The sequence below is a fragment of the Calidris pugnax genome, unplaced genomic scaffold (assembly GCF_001431845.1).
Source record: "Calidris pugnax isolate Ruff unplaced genomic scaffold, ASM143184v1 scaffold45, whole genome shotgun sequence".
Lineage (NCBI taxonomy): Eukaryota > Metazoa > Chordata > Aves > Charadriiformes > Scolopacidae > Calidris > Calidris pugnax.
The window spans coordinates 2,550,674-2,570,348 of NW_015090764.1; the positions used below are offsets into that span (position 1 = coordinate 2,550,674).

The 19,675-nt window shown below is 41.4% G+C and overlaps 1 protein-coding gene across 13 annotated transcripts in view; it reads right to left on the reverse strand.

Moving 5' to 3' along the window:
* Positions 1-969: 969 nt before the first annotated feature.
* LYRM9 (LYR motif containing 9) overlaps positions 970-19,675 on the reverse strand; it is a 32,522-nt gene continuing 13,816 nt past the window's right edge. For 8 of the 13 annotated variants that reach the window (XM_014955520.1, XM_014955972.1, XM_014955824.1 and 5 more), the window contains 4 exons: positions 19,280-19,354; positions 3,708-3,851; positions 2,929-3,021; positions 970-1,725 (listed from right to left, as the gene is read on the reverse strand). In XM_014955520.1, coding sequence (XP_014811006.1) covers positions 1,708-1,725; positions 2,929-3,021; positions 3,708-3,833 — 237 coding nt within the window. In that variant the 5' untranslated portion in view covers positions 3,834-3,851; positions 19,280-19,354 and the 3' untranslated portion in view covers positions 970-1,707. Of the gene's footprint in view, positions 1,726-2,928; positions 3,022-3,707; positions 3,852-8,757; positions 8,837-19,279; positions 19,355-19,675 lie in introns of all 13 variants that reach the window. The other 5 variants (XM_014956388.1, XM_014956466.1, XM_014956308.1 and 2 more) reach the window with 3 other exon arrangements.

Sequence of the window (19,675 nt, forward strand, 5' to 3'; positions counted from 1 at the left end):
TATCTTCTATCAAATCTACTTGAGCTTTTTTGTTACAGAGTTCAGTTTCATACTGAATATTCCTTGCCAGCTGCCAGGGTTGCAGTTTTCTATGCCCTACCTTGTATCAAATTGTTTTAAAAGTTTAAACCAGAATGTCTGCACTTTCAAAAAAATGTATTTAAGTAGAAAAGCACATGGTTTTCCTCACATGAAGAAGAAAAACTTACACCTACTTAGTTGAGAAACTCTATTACCTTCAGGCTTTGTTATCTGAAATTAAGCAGAAGGATGGCCCCAGATTACCTGAGTATATTTGAGGCTCCTGCCAGAAAAGGATGTGAGGAAGAGAATGAAGTGGGGTGGAGAGGTAAGACCGAGAGAGAAAAGAATTAAGGAATGTGTAGAACAAGAACCGAAGTTGAGGGTGAATCAGGTGATGTGAAAGATGTAGCACTAGAGAGAGGAACAATAGTGGTGATGGCAGAGGAAAGAATGTGAGAAGGCAGGTATTCTCAGAGAGGAGGCTTTAGGGTTACAGAGACAGAGGAAATTTTTTAATGCAATACTTTTTGATACAAATGTTCACTTCCTGCCTCCATTTCTTTTATAGCACTTGTCAAATTCTGCTCGAATATTTTGTGCTAGGATTTTCTTTTTTGTTTCATTCACGGCTGATTGAAAAAAAAGAAATCTGGAGCCTAAAAGAGGTGTGCTTTAGCTCCTGAGTTCTGTTGTGGCAGGTGAGGAAGCCCAAGGATTTGGCAGCAGTGACAGCAAACCCAGAGAGACACATCGCAGCACGTGCTGCCACCTGGCGGCACAACGCCCCAAGCACAGTTAAACACAAAGGTCAGTGTTTCAAACGGAAACTCTTTTACCCCTAAACTAATTTCATCTAAGATAGCTAGCATTTCTATTGGATTTTCTCTCATGAAAATCTATTGGGCAGTGAAAAGACGGTCTTTTTAAAAAGGACATGGACTCCCATTTTTAAAGGACATTTATTACATGCTGCAAAATGCTGTGAAGGCCGTTATATCTGTACAACATCACACGTCCCAGTGATTGCACCACTCAGTGCCCAGACCCCCTCTGAACGGCGTCTGTTTGCAGGGGGGTTCAGAGATTAGGGTGACAGGCACCAATCTGTACAGAAGAAAAGCCACCACTAGTTGAAGTGCAAACCTGCAGAGCAGAACGAAGACGTGCTGGAAGCAGGGACAGACACGTGGAGGATTCCAAGGTTCAGGTCCCAGAGGGAACGTCCCTCAGCAGCCCAGGCTTTTGTGTCTGAGAAGAGAAATTTGCTCTGAGCCTCAGTGAGCATTTCTGAGGCTTGCGGGCTCCCAGCATAGAACTTCATGCTCAGATACTAGCAAGGTACAAGGTAAGTAAGGACTTGTACACCATTACAATTTTATTCTCAGTAAGGTTTCCTGGAAGCAATCTGTGTTACGCAAGTCTTAGATAAGTTTGGGCTTTAAAGCTAAAGTTTGTGATTATACAAGGTAATACTCTGAACCTAGACTGTGCCTTTTAATCTACTGACTCAAACAGCTTCAGAGATCTTAATTTAGCTCCATGACATCCCAATGAGATATAAATTATTGTATGTGTACTATCTAAGAGAAAACTCCAGTCAGTAATTATAATATAATATTAGGCTTGACTGCAAGTCCTCTAAGGATGTTTACCAATGACATTCTTGTCTTCATCATTCCTCTTCTACTTCTGTTTTTTATACTAAAAAAAAAAAAAAAAAAGAAAGGAAGAGTTATTTGTGGGAACAGCACATTAACTAGAAGTAGCAGTTAATACTGACAAGGATTTACAACCTTCTTCATGATATACATAAAGTTATCTCTGTTTCCTTTAAGTTAGATTGAAATTTGATAGCCTTTCCCTCTCCAACATAAAATAATGCTTCTTGGCAGGCACTGTGCATCCAATCCTCCTCTCACAGTTCAATTACCAGTTTTCCAATGAAGCAGACGACAACCTCTGTAGCAGAACCAGAATGAGCCTTTTCATAATTGTAGGGAGAATAAAATCAGATTCAGGCACAGACAGTTATTTACTAGGCTGTAACTGCTGGGATTTGGCTACTGTTATAATTTTATAATCTATGACTAATCTGTGCTTGCTCCTGTTACAATTCTCATTTGGATTTCATGGGCTGGCAGAAAGAAGGACTTAACAGTCATTCAGTAAATTAAATCACAGATATTTAGAGCAAGCTGAACTTTTGACTTGTTTCATTATACTCTGAGAAATGCACGTTAACGTACCGTGCTCCCCAACCAGATTTAAATCCAAGGAAGTCCAGGTGACTCATCTGTCTAACGCTAAATAATCTTCAGTCTTTTACCTAAGAAACCAGTTTGAGTGGTGTCTTTTGGTGCTGTGACAGTAAAAAGGGATTTCTACTGGGTGACAACTACGGCCCGAGAACAGCAATTACCCCAGGTCTGACACTGTGTTGTCTAACCCTGACCTGCACGGCCACATGCAAGATCTGAGCAAAAATAAACTGTTGCAGGAGTTGATGTAAAGTGACTGAGAGAGGACAGGTTCCTGTTAGGAAGCAGCTGATGCACATCGACAAACTCTGCCTTGCAAAATACTGCAGTGTTTTCCTCTCCATAATAGAGTTGTAGTAGCCACCACTGCTGAAATTTAATATAACTCCTTCATGGAAACAAAGACTTATGCAGAGACCAACTCAAAACGTCACTGGTTCTAAAAAATACATGTAAGTTTATATCAACAAAGAAGAATTTTTAAACAAGAACTATCACAAACATAAAACCCCAGTGGCCAAGTCCTTCCTTTCACCCAGGCGTCCAGGACGATGGAGCAGTCTGCTGTTCCTGACTTGCCTTCCCATCTTTTCTTCTTTGATCTGAACTAAGAGAGAGCAAACCTTAGCCAGTCTGATGCACTCACTTTATTCATGACCCAGTCAGCATCTTCGATGGCTCTCTTAATGATCTGCTGGATTCTCTCGGGACTGTCTTCATCTGCATGAACTTTGAAACTCTGCAATGTTCAACCAAAGCGTTACACTGAGGAAAGACATACTGCAATAGCTGTCCAATAAGGATCACTTTAAATCCCAAAGAAAATATTTGATGCCAACAAACTGTTGATCTGAAAAGGTAAAAATATTCATTGCAGCACCTGGCTGTGCTATTTCCATAGCAAGTCTTGTCAAATGTAATTTCATATTAAGTATTTCACACCTTTCATCAGCCAAAAAAACCCAGAGAACTTTAGTTCAGAACAACAACTGAAACTGTCTGGTAGGTTAAAACTAGAAAGACATGGGACAACAGGTACAAGCAAAAGCATGAAATTACTTCCATATGAACAATTAGATGAGATTTACCCAGCCAGGGGAGGGACATATATACATTAAAAATGACCAATAAGGAACCAGTAAGTGAGTAAGGAATGATTGTTCACTCTCTTGACTAACACAGGAATTAGAGATGAAAGCCAAGGAAAAGAAAAGGTTTCAGATTCAAAGCAAAAAGAAAAGAAATGCTCCTTCACATACTCCCACTATAACCCTTCAAGCCCTCTAACATTTCAAGCTTGCAGAGAAATAATTTTTTAAGTGCCAGGAGTTACAAGAAGTTGGTCCAAACCGTAGGAGGAGAAAAACAAACCCCAAAACCCCAGAACACTGAATTCCACCACCAGAAGAGAAACGTGTTTCTCACCTGCCTGATGGCATGTCTGTAGTGCTGGCGAATGTTCTCCTCAGGAAGCTGCCTGCAGCACCGCAGCAGGTACCGGTACAACTGCAGAGAGCTCTGGACGAGCTCAGCGTTCGGCAACGGGGCCATTAGCAAGGCTTTTAGCTGCTGAAAATAAAAAACACAAATCAAAATACCCAATGAATTTTTTTAAAGCACAGAAATAACAATGTAAGTAATTTTACAACAATGAAAACAAGGCCAGCAAGCTAAGGCTGAGCAGCATCATTTGAAGAAACTTTAGAAGAAAACACAATATGAAATGAATCAGAACCTGCTTAGTTTATAGACAGATGGGGGTTAGTTGTCACTTATCAAAGTATTAAAATACAAAAGTGTGCAGTTCATGCAAGATCACTTGACGATGGTAATATTAAGGTGTACTGCAAAATTAATCTTTTTCTAGTTTAAGAAAAGACCCACAGTGTAAGCTGCTATCAGCATACAAAGCAGTATCGCAGCCCTGAGGGAGTCTTTACTCTATAACCATAATTCTTAGATTCATTCAAGCTTCCAGTGCTTTCCTTGAGCACCCCTAAGAGCCCTGCCATGTGGTGACACTGCAGAGTGAGGACACTCAGAATTGCTACAAGTGGTGTTGGAATTTAACAGCATTTCTGAGTATTGTCATTCTCTCAAGAATATCTTGTGAGGCCTATGAGCATCAGGCTTTAACCTGAAATAACATGTATAAATATAGGAGAAGAGAGGCAAAAATATTGATAGGTTTGAAGTTCTCCATATTTTCTGCTAACAGCAACAGAAAAAGAACAAATCTAGCAAGTTTCACCTCCAGAACTATCCTTACATATTGTAACAATGAGTCCATCCAAGCTATATAAAGTGCTAATGGAATACTGTAAATGACTTGTCATTGAGCAGATGGTTGCCATCTGCAAAGAACTAAATTAACATTTGGAAAAAAGCACTTTTACATCATTACTCTTAAGAATAAAGATAATAAATAACAGAATAATGAAGTAGGTGTACGGCATTATTTTAGCACCCGTTATGATACTTACTCATCGCTTAGAATATTTTTTCCTTTTTCTTAAGTAATTTAAGTCCTTCAGCCAAATTTATTTCAGAATAGAACACCACAGCTATTGCACGCCTGGGCTATACATTTGTGCAGACTAACTCTTCCTGCAGTGGGGGAAATCTCCTCTCTATCTACCCAGAAAATGCCCGTCACAACAAGATATGTACTACTGTAGTCTGTATTTTCAGTAAAACAAAATTCATCTTGGTGTATAACTAAAGAGATATGAATTAGCATATGTCTCTAGCAGTCTATCTACCCAGAAAATGCCCGTCACAACAAGATATGTACTACTGTAGTCTGTATTTTCAGTAAAACAAAATTCATCTTGGTGTATAACTAAAGAGATATGAATTAGCATATGTCTCTAGCAGTAACAAGAGCTATGCTGAGTTACAGTAGCAGAGGTCACTGAAAATAGTTAATATTTCAAGCACAAAAAGCATGGTTACTCTATATGAAGAAAATTTAAGAAGTTTACAGCAAAACCACAGAATATGTCTTATTCTTGAGGGATGGGCCTCTGCAACACTGCTTTGCTCGTGGCACGTGTTTAGTTACAGGTAACTCAGAAGTAGATGATGTTACTAGAGGAAACTTTCAAAACCCCCTTCTCTCAAGACAGTTGAGTGCCATATTGCCATGTCTTGTGGGCAAGAAAAATCTTTATTAGTTGGCTCCTGGATTCTCTCACCATAACCTTTCCTGCTCCTCCCATAACTGAGATGCCACAAGGAAGGTCCATCTGGCCCAGCCCCTGCCGGGCCAGTGATGTGCCAGCAAAGAGCACTCACCCCTGAAGGGTCCCATCCCTCTCCAGTATCTCAAACTGGCCAGTGGGCTTCTGCACTTGGAGCTTCACGGGGTGTGGCTGTTTTGAATACTTGATATGTGCTATCAGCAAAGTGCAAGAGATGAGGTAAGACTTCACAATGATCCCCCCTGAGAATTACTTATAGCCAAAATGTGGTTTCCATTAGCTTTCAAGAACAATTAGAAAACCATTCTTCCATCCTGAGGGCAGTAAGTTGGCTCTACGCTGCTGCTGAAATCTTTTCATTCTGTTTGTTTGATTCCAGTTCTGGTTTTTCATATTTGTTTAATAAAAGCCATTCTATCTCACACACTACAGGAACTGGATACTGTCCAAAATAACCCCAGATGTAGGGCAGAAAGATGTTAAAAAAATTCAGAAATATAGACCAAGAGCTGACTTTTCAAAATGGCTTCAACCCTCAAATTCAGGCTTTAATCCAAACAGTATTTTGTTTAGAAGCCAAATGGCTACACGTTGAGTTGGGCAATTTACACACAAGAGCATGTGAAGCCACCTGAGCTGTCTGCTGTGCCCCACAGCCCATGGCCTGGCACCGGGAGCAACGATAACAGGGTCAGCAGAGCCATGAAAAAAATGTCTCTGTGAAACACCAACAATCCCTTATTTAATGAGAAGCATTTATGGAAGGAAAAAGTTGCTACAGTGGTAAGTCCTACTTCTCGAAATGATAAACCCACCTCCATGGCAAAGACATGAGGCGAAGAGCTTCGTTTAGGTGAGCGACGGGGCACCGCAGCCACCAGCTGAGTCACCAACACAGAAGATCCTACAAGTGCCAGAGCATGAGGACCATCAGCCCACCCAGACGTGAGCCAACCCTTGCTCTGCTACGTGGCAAAGTGTGTCCTGGGTCTACACTCAGCTCTCTGAATTTGGTGCTAATTAGAACTGGGCACAGGATTGTTACATACACAGAAACTATGTGGATATGTTTTTTATCACCCAGTACAGGAATCTGGACTATGTAGTGGGATTCAAGCTGATCTGAACCTAAAATGAAACTTTACACTCAGGTTTTTTTAGCTAGATCCTTAAGCTGGTAAGAACTGCTATAGTTCACTGACCTGAAGAACCTGACCCTGTATTTCCCATATTCCCACTAAATACAGCAAAACATCCCAATTCATACAGAGCCCCAAATACACTTTGGGACTAGAGCCAATTTGTTGAGTTCTTTCTAGGCTTTGATGTGTAAACTCATCATATGTCATTGTGCTCTAATTAAACCTAAGTGATGCAATAGATTTCCTGACACAAAAGCAACGATCCCTCATGTGTTGGGAATGTATAGGACAGCTTGCTTCAGCATAAAGAAAATAAGCTATGGGAGAGAGAGCAAGAAACCAGTCACGTAAACACACGAATATGGAAGGATTAAAACTGATCAATGGAATTGAAAACATTATTTCACTATAGATAATTAGGAATTTTCCAGTAATTTTTCATAGGAAAAAGATGAGCTGTTGAGTCCAAGTCATGTGACAAATACATTTACACTAATGAATTTTGGAAAAAACAACCCTTCACCTTCCCACAAACACTGGAGTAATAGGTTTTATCAGGTTTAGTTATCAAACATATACTGGAGAAGGCTCCCATACTGAAAGGACAAAAAAAAAAATATCCTGAGTTCTGACATTCACAGCTGCAAAAACGTTGTAAGTTTCATGACGTGGATAAGCTTCACAAGAAGTTTTATCACCAAAGATCTGTATTTTTCTGAGCATTAACTTCAGTGTTTGCAATATCATTTCCAGTCAAGTTTTCACTGGAAATCTAACACAACATGTGGAAAACTTGATGGCTCTTTTGATAAAATGGTTGTTTAATGAGAAATAATCTTATGACCTGAGGCACTACTAAGTTCTAAGATACTGGGGGACCGTGTGGGTACAACTCAACAGTGAGCAGATCATGAAACCAGGTGAGGCTACAGCCTGCACTTGTACACCCCAGCACCGGGGAGTTTGCAGAGTTACTGCAGTGATTTGCCTCTAACTTGGCACAAAAAGGCCAGTGAAGCACAGTACGAATCTGCACTAGTGCCTTTTGTTCTAAAAGCATCCCCCCTCGCATCCCACAAATGTTACCATTTTTATCTGCCAAGAAAAAAACCCTCGACCTCACAAAATCTGGCTATAATCCTGACTAATAACGCACATCGCCTTCTGATAACTTAAATATCACGCATAGCACAACAAACAAACTATCTAAACCGAGAACTGTTGAGTCAGAAATAAAATAATCCGCTAATTGTGCTTTTCTGGAATGGATGACTGTATAACGTCCTAATCAGAAGGCTGAAGTCACATTTGCATTTAGATAAAGCCCCGTTGAAAAAGAGACAAGTATAAAAGGAGACACTGAGACCATTGTGGCATTTCTCTGCATTGCATAATCATTGACATTCCTGATAAGGATACTCAGATAGCCAAGCAGAGCCTGACCAAAGCCAATTAATCTCACCCTCAGCTTTAGCAGCCTGTTGGCTGGACCCGCTGCGGAGCCGAGCCCCCCAGGTACCCGTCCCACCCTGCTCCCCGCTCGCCCAGCAGGGTTCTGCTACTGGGACTGGTGTTCAAGCAAATCCCTACGGTTCAACAGTTAGAATCACAGTCCCTCTGGACTAGTTAAACCGCCACCGAAGCCGGGCTTCGGAGACTGGAAGTGCTAATTAAGGGGCTGCAGGAGTTACCTGAGCTGCTGCTGTTTACAGGTTGGCTCCCCCTTCCCTCTCTCCCCCAACACAGGTTGGAGATGTGGTTTCCTAGTATTTCAAAGTGCTGCATCTCCAGAAGTCTAACTTGGGAATTTATTATTCCCTATCCCAGTCACACCTCACCATCTCTAAAGCACTGATTTTACAGTAGAGTAGCACAGTAGCATTACATCCATTTTTAACAATGAGGAACCACGACAGTACAGAGGGAATTTTGCAAATTAGGGTTAAGCAAACAAACCCGGTAAGAAAAAAAAAAATTAATCGAAGAAAAAAAATATGCAAAGAATCTATTGAGGTGCATTAATTTAGTTTTAATTAGGCAGGTGTTTCAGAATATTCCCTGCAGTATAAGTACTCATAAAACAGCAGAGAGAAGGACTGTTTTTTCAAACCTATGTGTGAATTTAGGTATCTTGGGAATTGGAACATCTTAAACAGTTAGCTAAGGTGCCAAAATAATTTGTCCTTCTTGAAGTGTCCAATAACAGACTCTGCAAGAAAACAATCACAAGTGAACATTTATTAAAAATTCAGAGCCAAGTTCTGAACCCGACTCACCACGCCTTCACTGGACCTTTTATTAGTCCACTGGACCTGCTTTTATTAGTAGGAATACACATTCCAAAAGTGGTATTTGTGCAAAATGCGATGGTAAAATTTTCTGCCCAGGAAAGTAATAATCAAACTGCCAAATTAAGAACGAAATTGGAAGCCTCTTGAAATCTCTTTAACCACAAAACATCTTGGTTCATGTTTTGCCATCAGTGCAGGAAGACACCCAAGTGCTGCTACTCGGAAAGACTCCTTATCCTTTTATCTTTCTATTTGGCTCCATCCATCCTCCCTCCCCAGCCGGTAAATACAGGAAAAGCCCATGACTCTGGGCTTGAACTTCTTAAATACCCTCACAACTTACTGCAGAGCTTGGTTTCAATGAACCATCCGCCTTCTCTGGTGCTTACACTGTACAGTATTTTCTTTATTCCCCAGTAGGTCACAGAGGGAGCAGCAGGCTGTGTTCAGGGCCAGCTCTGCAGGCTCTGCTGCCCGGGGCAGACCAGCAAACCCCCCTCCCCACCAAGTCACATCCACTCAGAGCCACCCAGCGCGCCGCAGCCCCGGGCAATGGCCTGCCCCGTAGATACACCCCATCTCCTGTGTGGGTGAGCATGTACAATGCTGGAGTCACTTTCTAATAAACACAGCTCTCTGGCATGCTGGGCTTTTATTAAGATCTGCTGTTTTGATGTGATCGCTTCTGACGAGCTGCGGCCTGTCATTGTTGTGGATTTTGTCCTTTCTAAATACGATCTGTAAAGCCCTATTGCACAAAGGATGAGAGCCAGTCTCCTTTTCTCCACTCCCATTCCCCTTCTTCTCCACGTTGTGCTTTGCTTGATGCACGAGGCGGAGAAGCAGCATCAAACGACAGCACGACAGCGGCACATCTGGGGGCAGGGCCCTGCAGTGTAACCTCGGCTTTACACAATGTCAGCAGAGCACACGGGGATAGGAACTGCCTAAACACCAGATCCCAAAGATCTGTCTGTTGACAAGGAATCGCCGTGGGTTGGACCATCCTTCCTGCAGTTCTACAGCAGCAGTATCAGGCCTAATGCAACTCAGCACTACCAGCAGCTGCTCCCTGCAAACATAAAACCAGAACGGGCAGAGCTAGAGGACAGCAGATTGCTAGAGCTGTGCACAATGACAGCGTCAGAATGGGCAGAGGTAGAGGACGGCAGATTGCTAGAGCTGTGCACAATGACAGCAGGGCAATCGGAGAGAACGTGGTGAACTTCTGCATAAGCTAAGCCCAAGTTGTACTTTCATACCCCTGAGCCTTACCCAGACAGCTCAGAGTGCAGGTTATTCCTCCACAACAGGGAACCACAGCCCAGAAGGAAGAGCTCTGAAAGGAGAACTGGACAGTCAGACCCAGCAGGCGACTGGAGGTCAGCTCAGTCAGCTGCTGGGATGGAGTCATCCCTCAGCGTGTAAACAAGGAAACTAGGAATAAAAGGGAAACAGTAACTTCACCTCTGAAAGTGCAATAGGGCTTCATTTTATTTTGTATACCCACAGTGATTATATTTGTATTTGCACTCACTTTATGACCCCTTCACTGCTGATATGGTGTAAAGCAACTCTCTGGCAACTGCAAGTCAGACCTAGAATGTGTTTTTCTTCGGGTCCGAGTAAAAGCTTAAAAGATCTGTACAGATAGACATACATCAACAGGATTATTAAAAAAAAAAAAAAGCACAAAAGCTCTGGGGTTTGGCCATAAAAAGACATTAAATTCTTGTCATGATGAAGACCACTTATATAAATTAACCAAAGCCACAGGGCAAATGTTTTGCCTTACGCTTGTTTGGAATCACGAAGCAGAGACATGTAATACATCAAACACAGCATATAAAACATCGAGACTTCTGCAGTCATACACCAGGGAGGATACATGCTGCCCAAACTGAGGCTGGATTACCCTTTTCTGGATAATTAATAAGCATGCTCAGACTAATTAGAGTAATACTCTTTGGAGCATGCTCACTAAACGTCAAGCAATAGGAGGAGAGGAATCCCCCTGGTTCAGGTGCATTTCTAACTTCTCTACTTACTCTTTTCTCCTGACAATGCCTTCTCCTGTCTTAAAGAAAATTGTGAAAGGCACAGTCTCAAAATAACTTTATCTTCCCAACTGTAAAGTGCTCAGTTCGACTGCTGTCAACATGAATTCTGTTCTCAGTGGCCAAACCTGTAAGTATTTACCTTTGAGATCACTCCTGAATATGAATTGAGTTATATCTTGGTGCCATCAACATTAAAACGAAACTCCCTTTTCATTCCGTCGTTTCTTGTAAATATTGTATTTTGAAGGGTTCCAGTGCTTAGTTCCAGTGCAGTGCCCATGGCTCTCCCGACTGCTGTATGACAGCCAGTGTAACAACTTGCTGCCTGGGCCTGTACCACCTTCTAATCCTTCTTGAATCTTCAAGTTTTTGAAAAACTTCCACTTTGTCACAACACAAGCTACCACAAATTCTGTTAAACAATGGATACCCATCGGCAGCATAAGGTGTGGAAGTTCTTTTGAAGGGTGCAAACACACTGTCTTTGATTAATGGAAATATTAGTTCTATGAACTATGGATTATATAATCATGGGAAGAATGGGAGTCTTACGTGAGGTCTTGGCATGGTTCCTAACTTGATTCAGAAAGAGAGTTTATTTTATCTTCATGCTTTAAGATAGGCTCATTTCTCTCATGCAATCCAACTTTATTTAAAAAAAGAAAAAAAAGAAAAAAAGAAAAAGAGAAAGGCAAGAGGCTAAAAGCCCATAATTCAAACAAGCAGCTAGCACTTAGTGTAGGAAGGGCTCTACTTAGGAAAGTAAAAGTATAAAAGTTCAACAGAAGGACAAAGTCACGGGGAGGTAAAGAGTCAGAATGTAAAAGAGGAAGAGAAGTCACTGTGACCCACGCTATTCACTAAAGATTAATAACAAACTGTTGGTTTGTTGTTTGGTGGTTTGCTTTTTTTCCCCAAACCAAGAATGCCTAACGTATACCTCTTAACATTCCTTTAGTGCAAACATCATATCCAGCCCCCAAGGAAACAAACCTGCAGTGTAACAGGGTGTTCCAGCGCAACCTCTCGTTTTACCCACCTACAGCAGCACATCCTTCTGCCCTAACGACACACACACAGTCCCTCCACTAAGGTACAGTGCACTGGTACAACATCCTGGCATCTGCAGTGTGCCCTGTAATCCTCCTTCCCAATTTACATTATCCTGCACAGCAGCATCAAGAACAACTTCCTGTTGTCTCATTATCCACGTCTGCTGAAATTTAGCATCTTCCAATCCTTTGCTCTCAATCCAAGTAATAATCTGAGCCCAAACCTTTCCTGGTTTCCCATTAGAACATGGATGGATTTTGTCCACCACATCTTGAGCAAAATACAAGCCTGGTCATGGGAGAAATGTTTATAAGCAGGGGTATTACAGAACATCTAAGTCTAGGAGTCTTTAGCCTCTTAAGAGGGATTTTAACTTGTCCAGTTCACTAATCAGGGATTGTTACCATATCAACAGCTAATCATGTGGGCAGATGCCTGCTATATCTGAGGAACACTTCTGAGGTCTTAAAGCCATATCTCAAGTTTTCCCAAAACCTTTACTGTCACCCTCCATGGCCCAGCCTTGCTCAGAGAGAATCTGCTTCATACGAAAACCAAAGAGAAATTCTGGCTAGCACCAAGTTTATCACACAGAAAGAGTTCCCAGTCCACCAACTGGTTTTTGAGAAAGGACCTTCTCCCTGAAGGCCTCTGCTGGCTGCAGTGGGATGCCACAAGAGAGAGCTCCTCACAAAGCCAGCTGCTGTATGAGACTTGTACACCCACCATGCCTTCCCCATTCCTTCAGCAACTGTTCTCCTCTACATGTTATGAGACACTTATTTTAGAGAGTCATAAGATACTCTTTTGAGATGAAAAAAAGAAATGTTGAAGGAACTCCATCATCCAGGAAATCAGTACCTGGCTCCAGAAAGGGCTGCTTAACAACCGATTCCAGTGCTTCATGACTTGATCCAATTTAAAGAGAGAAGTAATTAAAACCACAGCTGACGGTGACAGCAGATGTTACCCAGCACAATGTATTTAAATGGCTGTACACCTACCATGCCTTCCCCATTTCTTCAGCAACTGTTCTCCTCTACATCTTATAAGACACTTATTTTAGAGAGTCATAAGATACTCTTTTGAGATGAAAAAAAGAAATGTTGAAGGAACTCCATCATCCAGGAAATCAGTATCTGGCTCCAGAAAGGGCTGCTTAACAACCGATTCCAGTGCTTCATGACTTGATCCAATTTAAAGAGAGAAGTAATTAAAACCACAGCTGACGGTGACAGCAGATGTTACCCAGCACAATGTATTTAAATGGCAGGCCTAGACATTGCTCGAGCACAGGACTAGTTGTGTCATTGCCTATGTTAGCTCAGTCCTTGTTGTTTCTCTCCTATTCTGCTTCCAAAATGGAGGCAGAAGCTGGGTGCTGGGAGCGGGCAGTTCTGGCCATTCTAAATAGTCTTTGAAAGTCAACCAACAGATGAGACTTCTAACAATATCACCAGGCACAGCTCCACGGCCCTTAACGAGCCTGCAGTCGTTTATAGCACTGACCCAGCCTCCCGGGAGCAACACTCTCCCTGAGGTGCTGGAAGGCACCTGCACCCCCCGCACACCCTCCGTGAGAGGAGGCTCTCGGCTACTTCCATGGCACAGTCAGTGACGGGATTTAGATCAGAACAGAAAGTCTATGTTGAGAATTGCCATGTTAATATATATGGCTTCCCTCCTCCTGCAGAACTCACAGAACTCAAATCAAGTATAAATGGTGACCAAGTATCTTTAGCCCTGTTTTCCCCCAAAAGACACAAAGAAAGAAAGAAAATAATATTCTTAATCTTCCACATAGCACATCAAGAGCAGAACCAAAACTGGATCCTGGATATCCTGTTGGACAGGTACAAAAAAAAATATCTTACAGCTGGGACATGATTTCCTCAAATTTTCACTTCCCCTGCTGCCTTTTGGGTGTGCTCCAGAAAATGAAGTGCCTCGCACAAGGTCTCACAATAAGTCAATGGCAGAGCTGGGAACAGAAACTGTATCTTCAGGTTCTCAAACTACCACCTTATACAAGGATTCATGCTATTGATTATGCCTTACACAGTGATTCACAACAGCATCCCTAATTCAAAAAGCTATCCTCTGAACCTTTGGGACCTATGTCTTAATTCTTTTTTATGTATGTCAGCTAAATCAGGTACAATATCCCCTCCATATATGAATTTTTATTAATGATTATTCTATCTTTCTGGTTTTGACTGAATGGGATGGCTCTGGGATGGTTAAATTATTTCTTTTTTTCTAAAGCACTTGGCTGTTGATACAGAATGGCACAGAATTCTTTTCCCTCTGCAGCAGAGAGCACGTTTATCAACCCCCGTCTGGGTGAATGGATGTGGCAGGAGAGTTCTCCTGACTGGCAAAGGCACTTGATGGAAGCAGAGCTGCCTTAGGTTTCATCCATGATTCAGATTTGTTTACATTTTGTGAAACCTCAGGAAAGGGGGATAAAAGCTTTGGTTCAATTGAAGTCATGTTGTTAACCTTCAGTGCTAATAATTAACTCAATTATGCTGAATTAATTTGACGTAATTATTGGTGATGGCGCAAAGACAGTGGCCCAGAGAAAGTTTGAGAGACAGGAGGAACAGAAGTCTTAACAATACAAAATACCCCATAAATAGCATCTCTTTTTTTGCCAGGATGAGTCAAAGACACAAAATGAGTTCATTACAGTCATCTGGCTTCACTCAACCCTCCAAATTACCCCAATACCCAGACAAATAGCTGTGAAATCCAGCGAGTGAACTAGAATTAAAACATGCCCTGACGAATTTGACACAGCGCTCAGCACAAGTGTCTTTCCCCGTCCTATTATCTAAACAATACAGATTTAATAATATATTTAAGGGATCCACAGTGCTTTTCCTTTAACTGAAGACATTAATTAAGAGCATTTTCTTGTTGTAGTGTTGTCAGTTGGGTGTTTTTTTGATGAAGAATCTGGAGAATGCTTACAGAGTTTTTTCACTTGATCTGCAGTTTTTATCTAGTATTTTCAGACTTAATCAGTTCAAAACAAACAAACCCCAACTATAAAAACAAACATCTATCTTTCTCCTTCTCCATTTAATATTTCTGTGATTTGCTTTGAAAAAGTGTAACAGAAATGCATTCCTTGCTATGAAAATGCACACATTTTACTGAGGCACTTTAATTCTCAGGTACTAAAAAAGCGATTGGAAGAAAAAAAATCAGATGTGATTGTCTTACGTCTTGGGAAGTGGATTACACAGAAAATGACAAGTAAGAAATTCTATGGAAATTAACACTTTAAGTATCACCAGAATCTCTACAGGAGTCTCTCCTCCCTCCACTCCAGGAGGGAGCATCCCTGGACTGTTACACTGCCGCCGTGGTCCAGTCCGATGCCTCAGCCAAGGGATGCATTTACCAAAGGAAAGTCCCAGGAGACAACACCCAATATTGCAGCCAGGTCAAAGACAGGAGCCTCACACCGCCCAGGCCAGAGCTTTGTAAAAAGCCTGGGGTAAATCTTTCACTGCCTTGCTCCCATCAAGCTTCATTGTGCACATGAATTTAGCACCAGGGGTCCTTACTTTTGTGTTGTAAGAATGTAGATTACAGCGTCACTCTATGTAATGTTTTACAGTCCTGGAGGACTGTTAATATCCAACCATGAAGAGCTGGTGCCTTTCCCTGTCTTGCTTCAGTCTGAAACACTACTTGACTTACATTTGTCAGAATGCTGTAAATATACAAGCTTCTACCACATTTTTATTATCCTTGGTGACAAGAATAAAAAAATATTACCTCTAACATCAATTACTTGTGAGGAGAGTATCCAAGTGCTTAGCTGTAATAAATGAATAGTATTTTTCTAATTTGATAAGCAGGTGCTGCTCACACGCCTACAGATCACATCCGCATCCAGAGTTCTGATGATTCTCAAACACAGCTGATCTTTCAGAACTCCATTTAATTGCCATCAGGCTCTGATCAGACTCATCATTTCAAAGCAAGCTGTATTACATGCATAATTTATGCATTTGATTTCAATAGATCATTTTCTGCCCAGTTCTTAGAGGGCAGAAAATGTTTTCCATGGGGAAGCCGCTAACATTTTCTGAAGAACCAAACTGGCTTTCCTGAAGAACAATTTTTTAAAATATATTTTTGGGAATAGACTCTACATTTTAAAGTAAATTTAGTGTGATGGATTATTTGAAGTCTCCTACATTTATTTGGACAGCTACTTTAAATTTTCTCTATGCCTATTTACTACAATCTATTTAGTTCAGTTTAGTGAGCTGAGAGTTACTGCTGGAAGTAGTTAAAAGAAGGAAACTGAAGTGAATGTTGTCAGAAATGAATTTATGTCCAAGATAAGAATCAGGAATACTGCTATTGTCTCTGTATTGGAAATTGATTTGGAGGCCTGCGTTTTTCTACCGCAGTTTCTCTAGGAAAATGCCACTGAAAGCGACATTAAAGTCACTAGTTCAACTTCTTGGCTGGTGTAAATCTGCACATTTCTAGTAATTTCTATTGAACCACAAAACCTTACCTTTTCTGGCAACCTGAACAACTGGGCTCGAGTATTGTGACTGCAGCAGAGTTTCATCAGAGTAACCGAGTTGTTCCAGGCAACTATGACAGACGGACATCACCACTGCTGCAGTGCAAGAGCCTTTTAAGGGTTAATTCATGTTTCAAGATATTTTGAGTCTATAGGTTACTGTCTATTAGCACTCCAAAGGCCTACTAAGCTACTAGAATGCATTAGGCTGTACAAAGCACTAGGAAGGTGCATGCCCTGCAAGAAGCCGGAGGGAAACATGGCCAGGAACCCTTTTAGGCAGCAGAGAAGGCACAAGAGAGGACATACGTGGTGTAACATCTTTTAAAACCCCTTCACACCCATCTGACAATGCAAAGGGTGTTTGCGTAAATGAGGAGTTCATCAGCTTTTCCCTGACACCAGCCCACGCCTCCATCCAGCGCTCCCTCCTCGCACACCCCCAGCCCTGCTTTTCATTTCTGTCGTCACAGACTTGATTTTCCCTTTCATGGATTTTTGCTTGAAAAAGCATCACTGCCTCAATTGTCTATTTTCAGCCTATGTTTAAGAAAACCCTTTGGTTCCATTTGTAGCCACATCCTGTCTCTGCCTCCCCCTCTTTTTGTTCCTAAATATAAGGCTGATGCAATTTGATGTGACATGACAAAATAGCACATTTGCATCGGCAGAAACTTTCTCTCAACAGCAGTAATTAAAGGGAGTAGATGAGACATTGCTGAAATTGGTGTTTATTTAGCCTGGAAATAAAAGGCTTAAAGAGGACTTGAGAGGGATGTTCAAGTGTGTCACGAACATGAAATTCATCGATGAGTGCCTTCTTTTACATGCTTCCTTACTGAAAAAGCAAGTGGTCGTTCAAACGACGCAATCGATTTAAAGAGATTAAAAAAATAGAGATTTCTGTAGACCATATTCCTAACCAGTGAAAATCACTTATTGTGTTTCTCTGGATTACAAATAGTACCAAGACACTTGCGGTTACACTAAGACAAGGCTGTTGAATCTCTAACTTCAGAGCACAGGCCACTCGACTAGAACTGACATCTCATGGATTACAGTGAAAATTAGGTGAAAAATTAGCTTAATTTTTGATCCGAGATGAATTCATGGAAAGGTCTGATGGATGTTCCGCTGGCTACAGGATTTAAGAGACACAATATGCTTTCAAGTGAAACTTCCTGCTCTCAGGAGCATCTTCCTTCTCTTCTTGTTCACATGAAGCTATTCTTTTAAATCCATCTGCGATTGGCACTACCGCTCTGCTTAAAACTGGCAGACCACATTGGGAGCAGGCTCATTTCCATCCTAACACAGATGGCATCAAGAATAGGGCAGGCCAGAAAAAAATCAGTTTGCATATTATGCCTCAGTTTTTATGGGTCAGATTACCATTCAAAGCCATCAAAATGGCAACCCATATGTGATGTGTCTGCCATTGGAACCGAAGTGATACACCATCATAATCTTAACATGGTTGGTTAAAAAAGTTTGATTAACCATTAATTAACCTCTGATATTTAAAAGTACAAAGATATTTTCCTTTCCGACAAAATTCTGACTTTGACAAATCAAGAAAATAGCTTTGGTGAACCAAAAAGGAAAAGACATCACATCTTATTCCCTGCACAACTGTATCAGCAAGGCTCTCTTGGCAGAAGGTAGTTGAGCATCTACGCCAAATACTCGCTTAATAAGTGAGCCAGGTGCAGATGTTGGCTGTGGAATTGATTCTAACTTCTTTGTTCTACAAGCCAGGAAATTGTTCCTGCAGCTTTGGGGGAAAAAGTGGGGATATGAAGAGCTCTTCGCATGTTTTCATTGGTGCAAGAATATCAACTGTTTTAAAGACACTCTCACAGAAATAAGAAATGTGGCATTAGCAACACACATAGCTATTAATTATAGAATGAGAGGCTGTGTTGTAAGGATACTAAGGGGATACTGAAACAAGGCCAAACCCATGATGTTCCATTTCCAGCCCCTACCCACACTCTGCCTCCTGCAGCAGCCTCCCAGCCACAATCCCTGGATCCCCTGTTCTCGGGGGGACACTGCTCCAGAAGCCACATTTCTGCATGGACAGGGTTTAGCACAGGCAAGACTGCTCTGGGGAAAAGTCTATTGCACAGTAAAGACATATTTTAGGTCTCCCCCTACACTATCATGGCACCTAAAATTCAGCAAACAGTTAGGCCAAACAGCAGTCAGGGCACCTCCCATTACCAATGGGAAAATTTTTCACTCACAAATTTTATCACCCCTCCAACTTCTCCACGTGCTATTCTGGTTCAGATGCTGTACTGACACTTCAGGGTTTATTCTCAACCAGATGCAATACACACAGCAACAGCAGATTCCCTCCACCATACTGAGGTTACTAATCTGGTTTTAAGTCCCAACAGAAGTATGAAAATATTGTTTCCTTGGGTATCTTTACTGGCAATTTGCAATTAGGGTTCTGCTACTTCATTTCTCAGCATGGCTGGAATGGAGACAGGGGTGTTCCTGAATACAAAATGCTGTTAAGAAATATCTCCTGCAAACACGTACAGCCATATAACAAATCTGCACCAGCTTCATTTCAACCAATTGTTTGTGATTTGGCATTTTCACCTTTTTCCCCTGTGTTTGTTAGGAGCAAATAGGCTCCTAACAATTTCCATAAAACAAACAAAAAAATCACTTACAGCACTCAGAGCAAAGGAACTTCAATTATCTTCACAGATTAGGTCTGTCGAAGTCCAACAGTAAGCAAGAGAGACCTGCAGAGAAGAATCAATTTTCATTATCTGTTTCTCTCCAACTTGCTACTTAAAGTACCATCAATGAAGAAGTGCAGAGAAGCCCATCTGTAGCACAGTTCACCAGTATGCAGGCTTTCACCTTTTTTAACTAGTTACATTAAACGTGAATTCATAGCCTTGATATGAATAGGTTATTACTTCGAGTAATCTACTTAAAAACACTTTTTCATAAATATGCAGTACAAAAAGATACAAGTAGAGACAAATTCCAAAGCACTCAGTGGAAATTAGCATTCAGTATTTCCTGGTAAGAGTTCTGAAGGTAAGAAAGCATTTCAC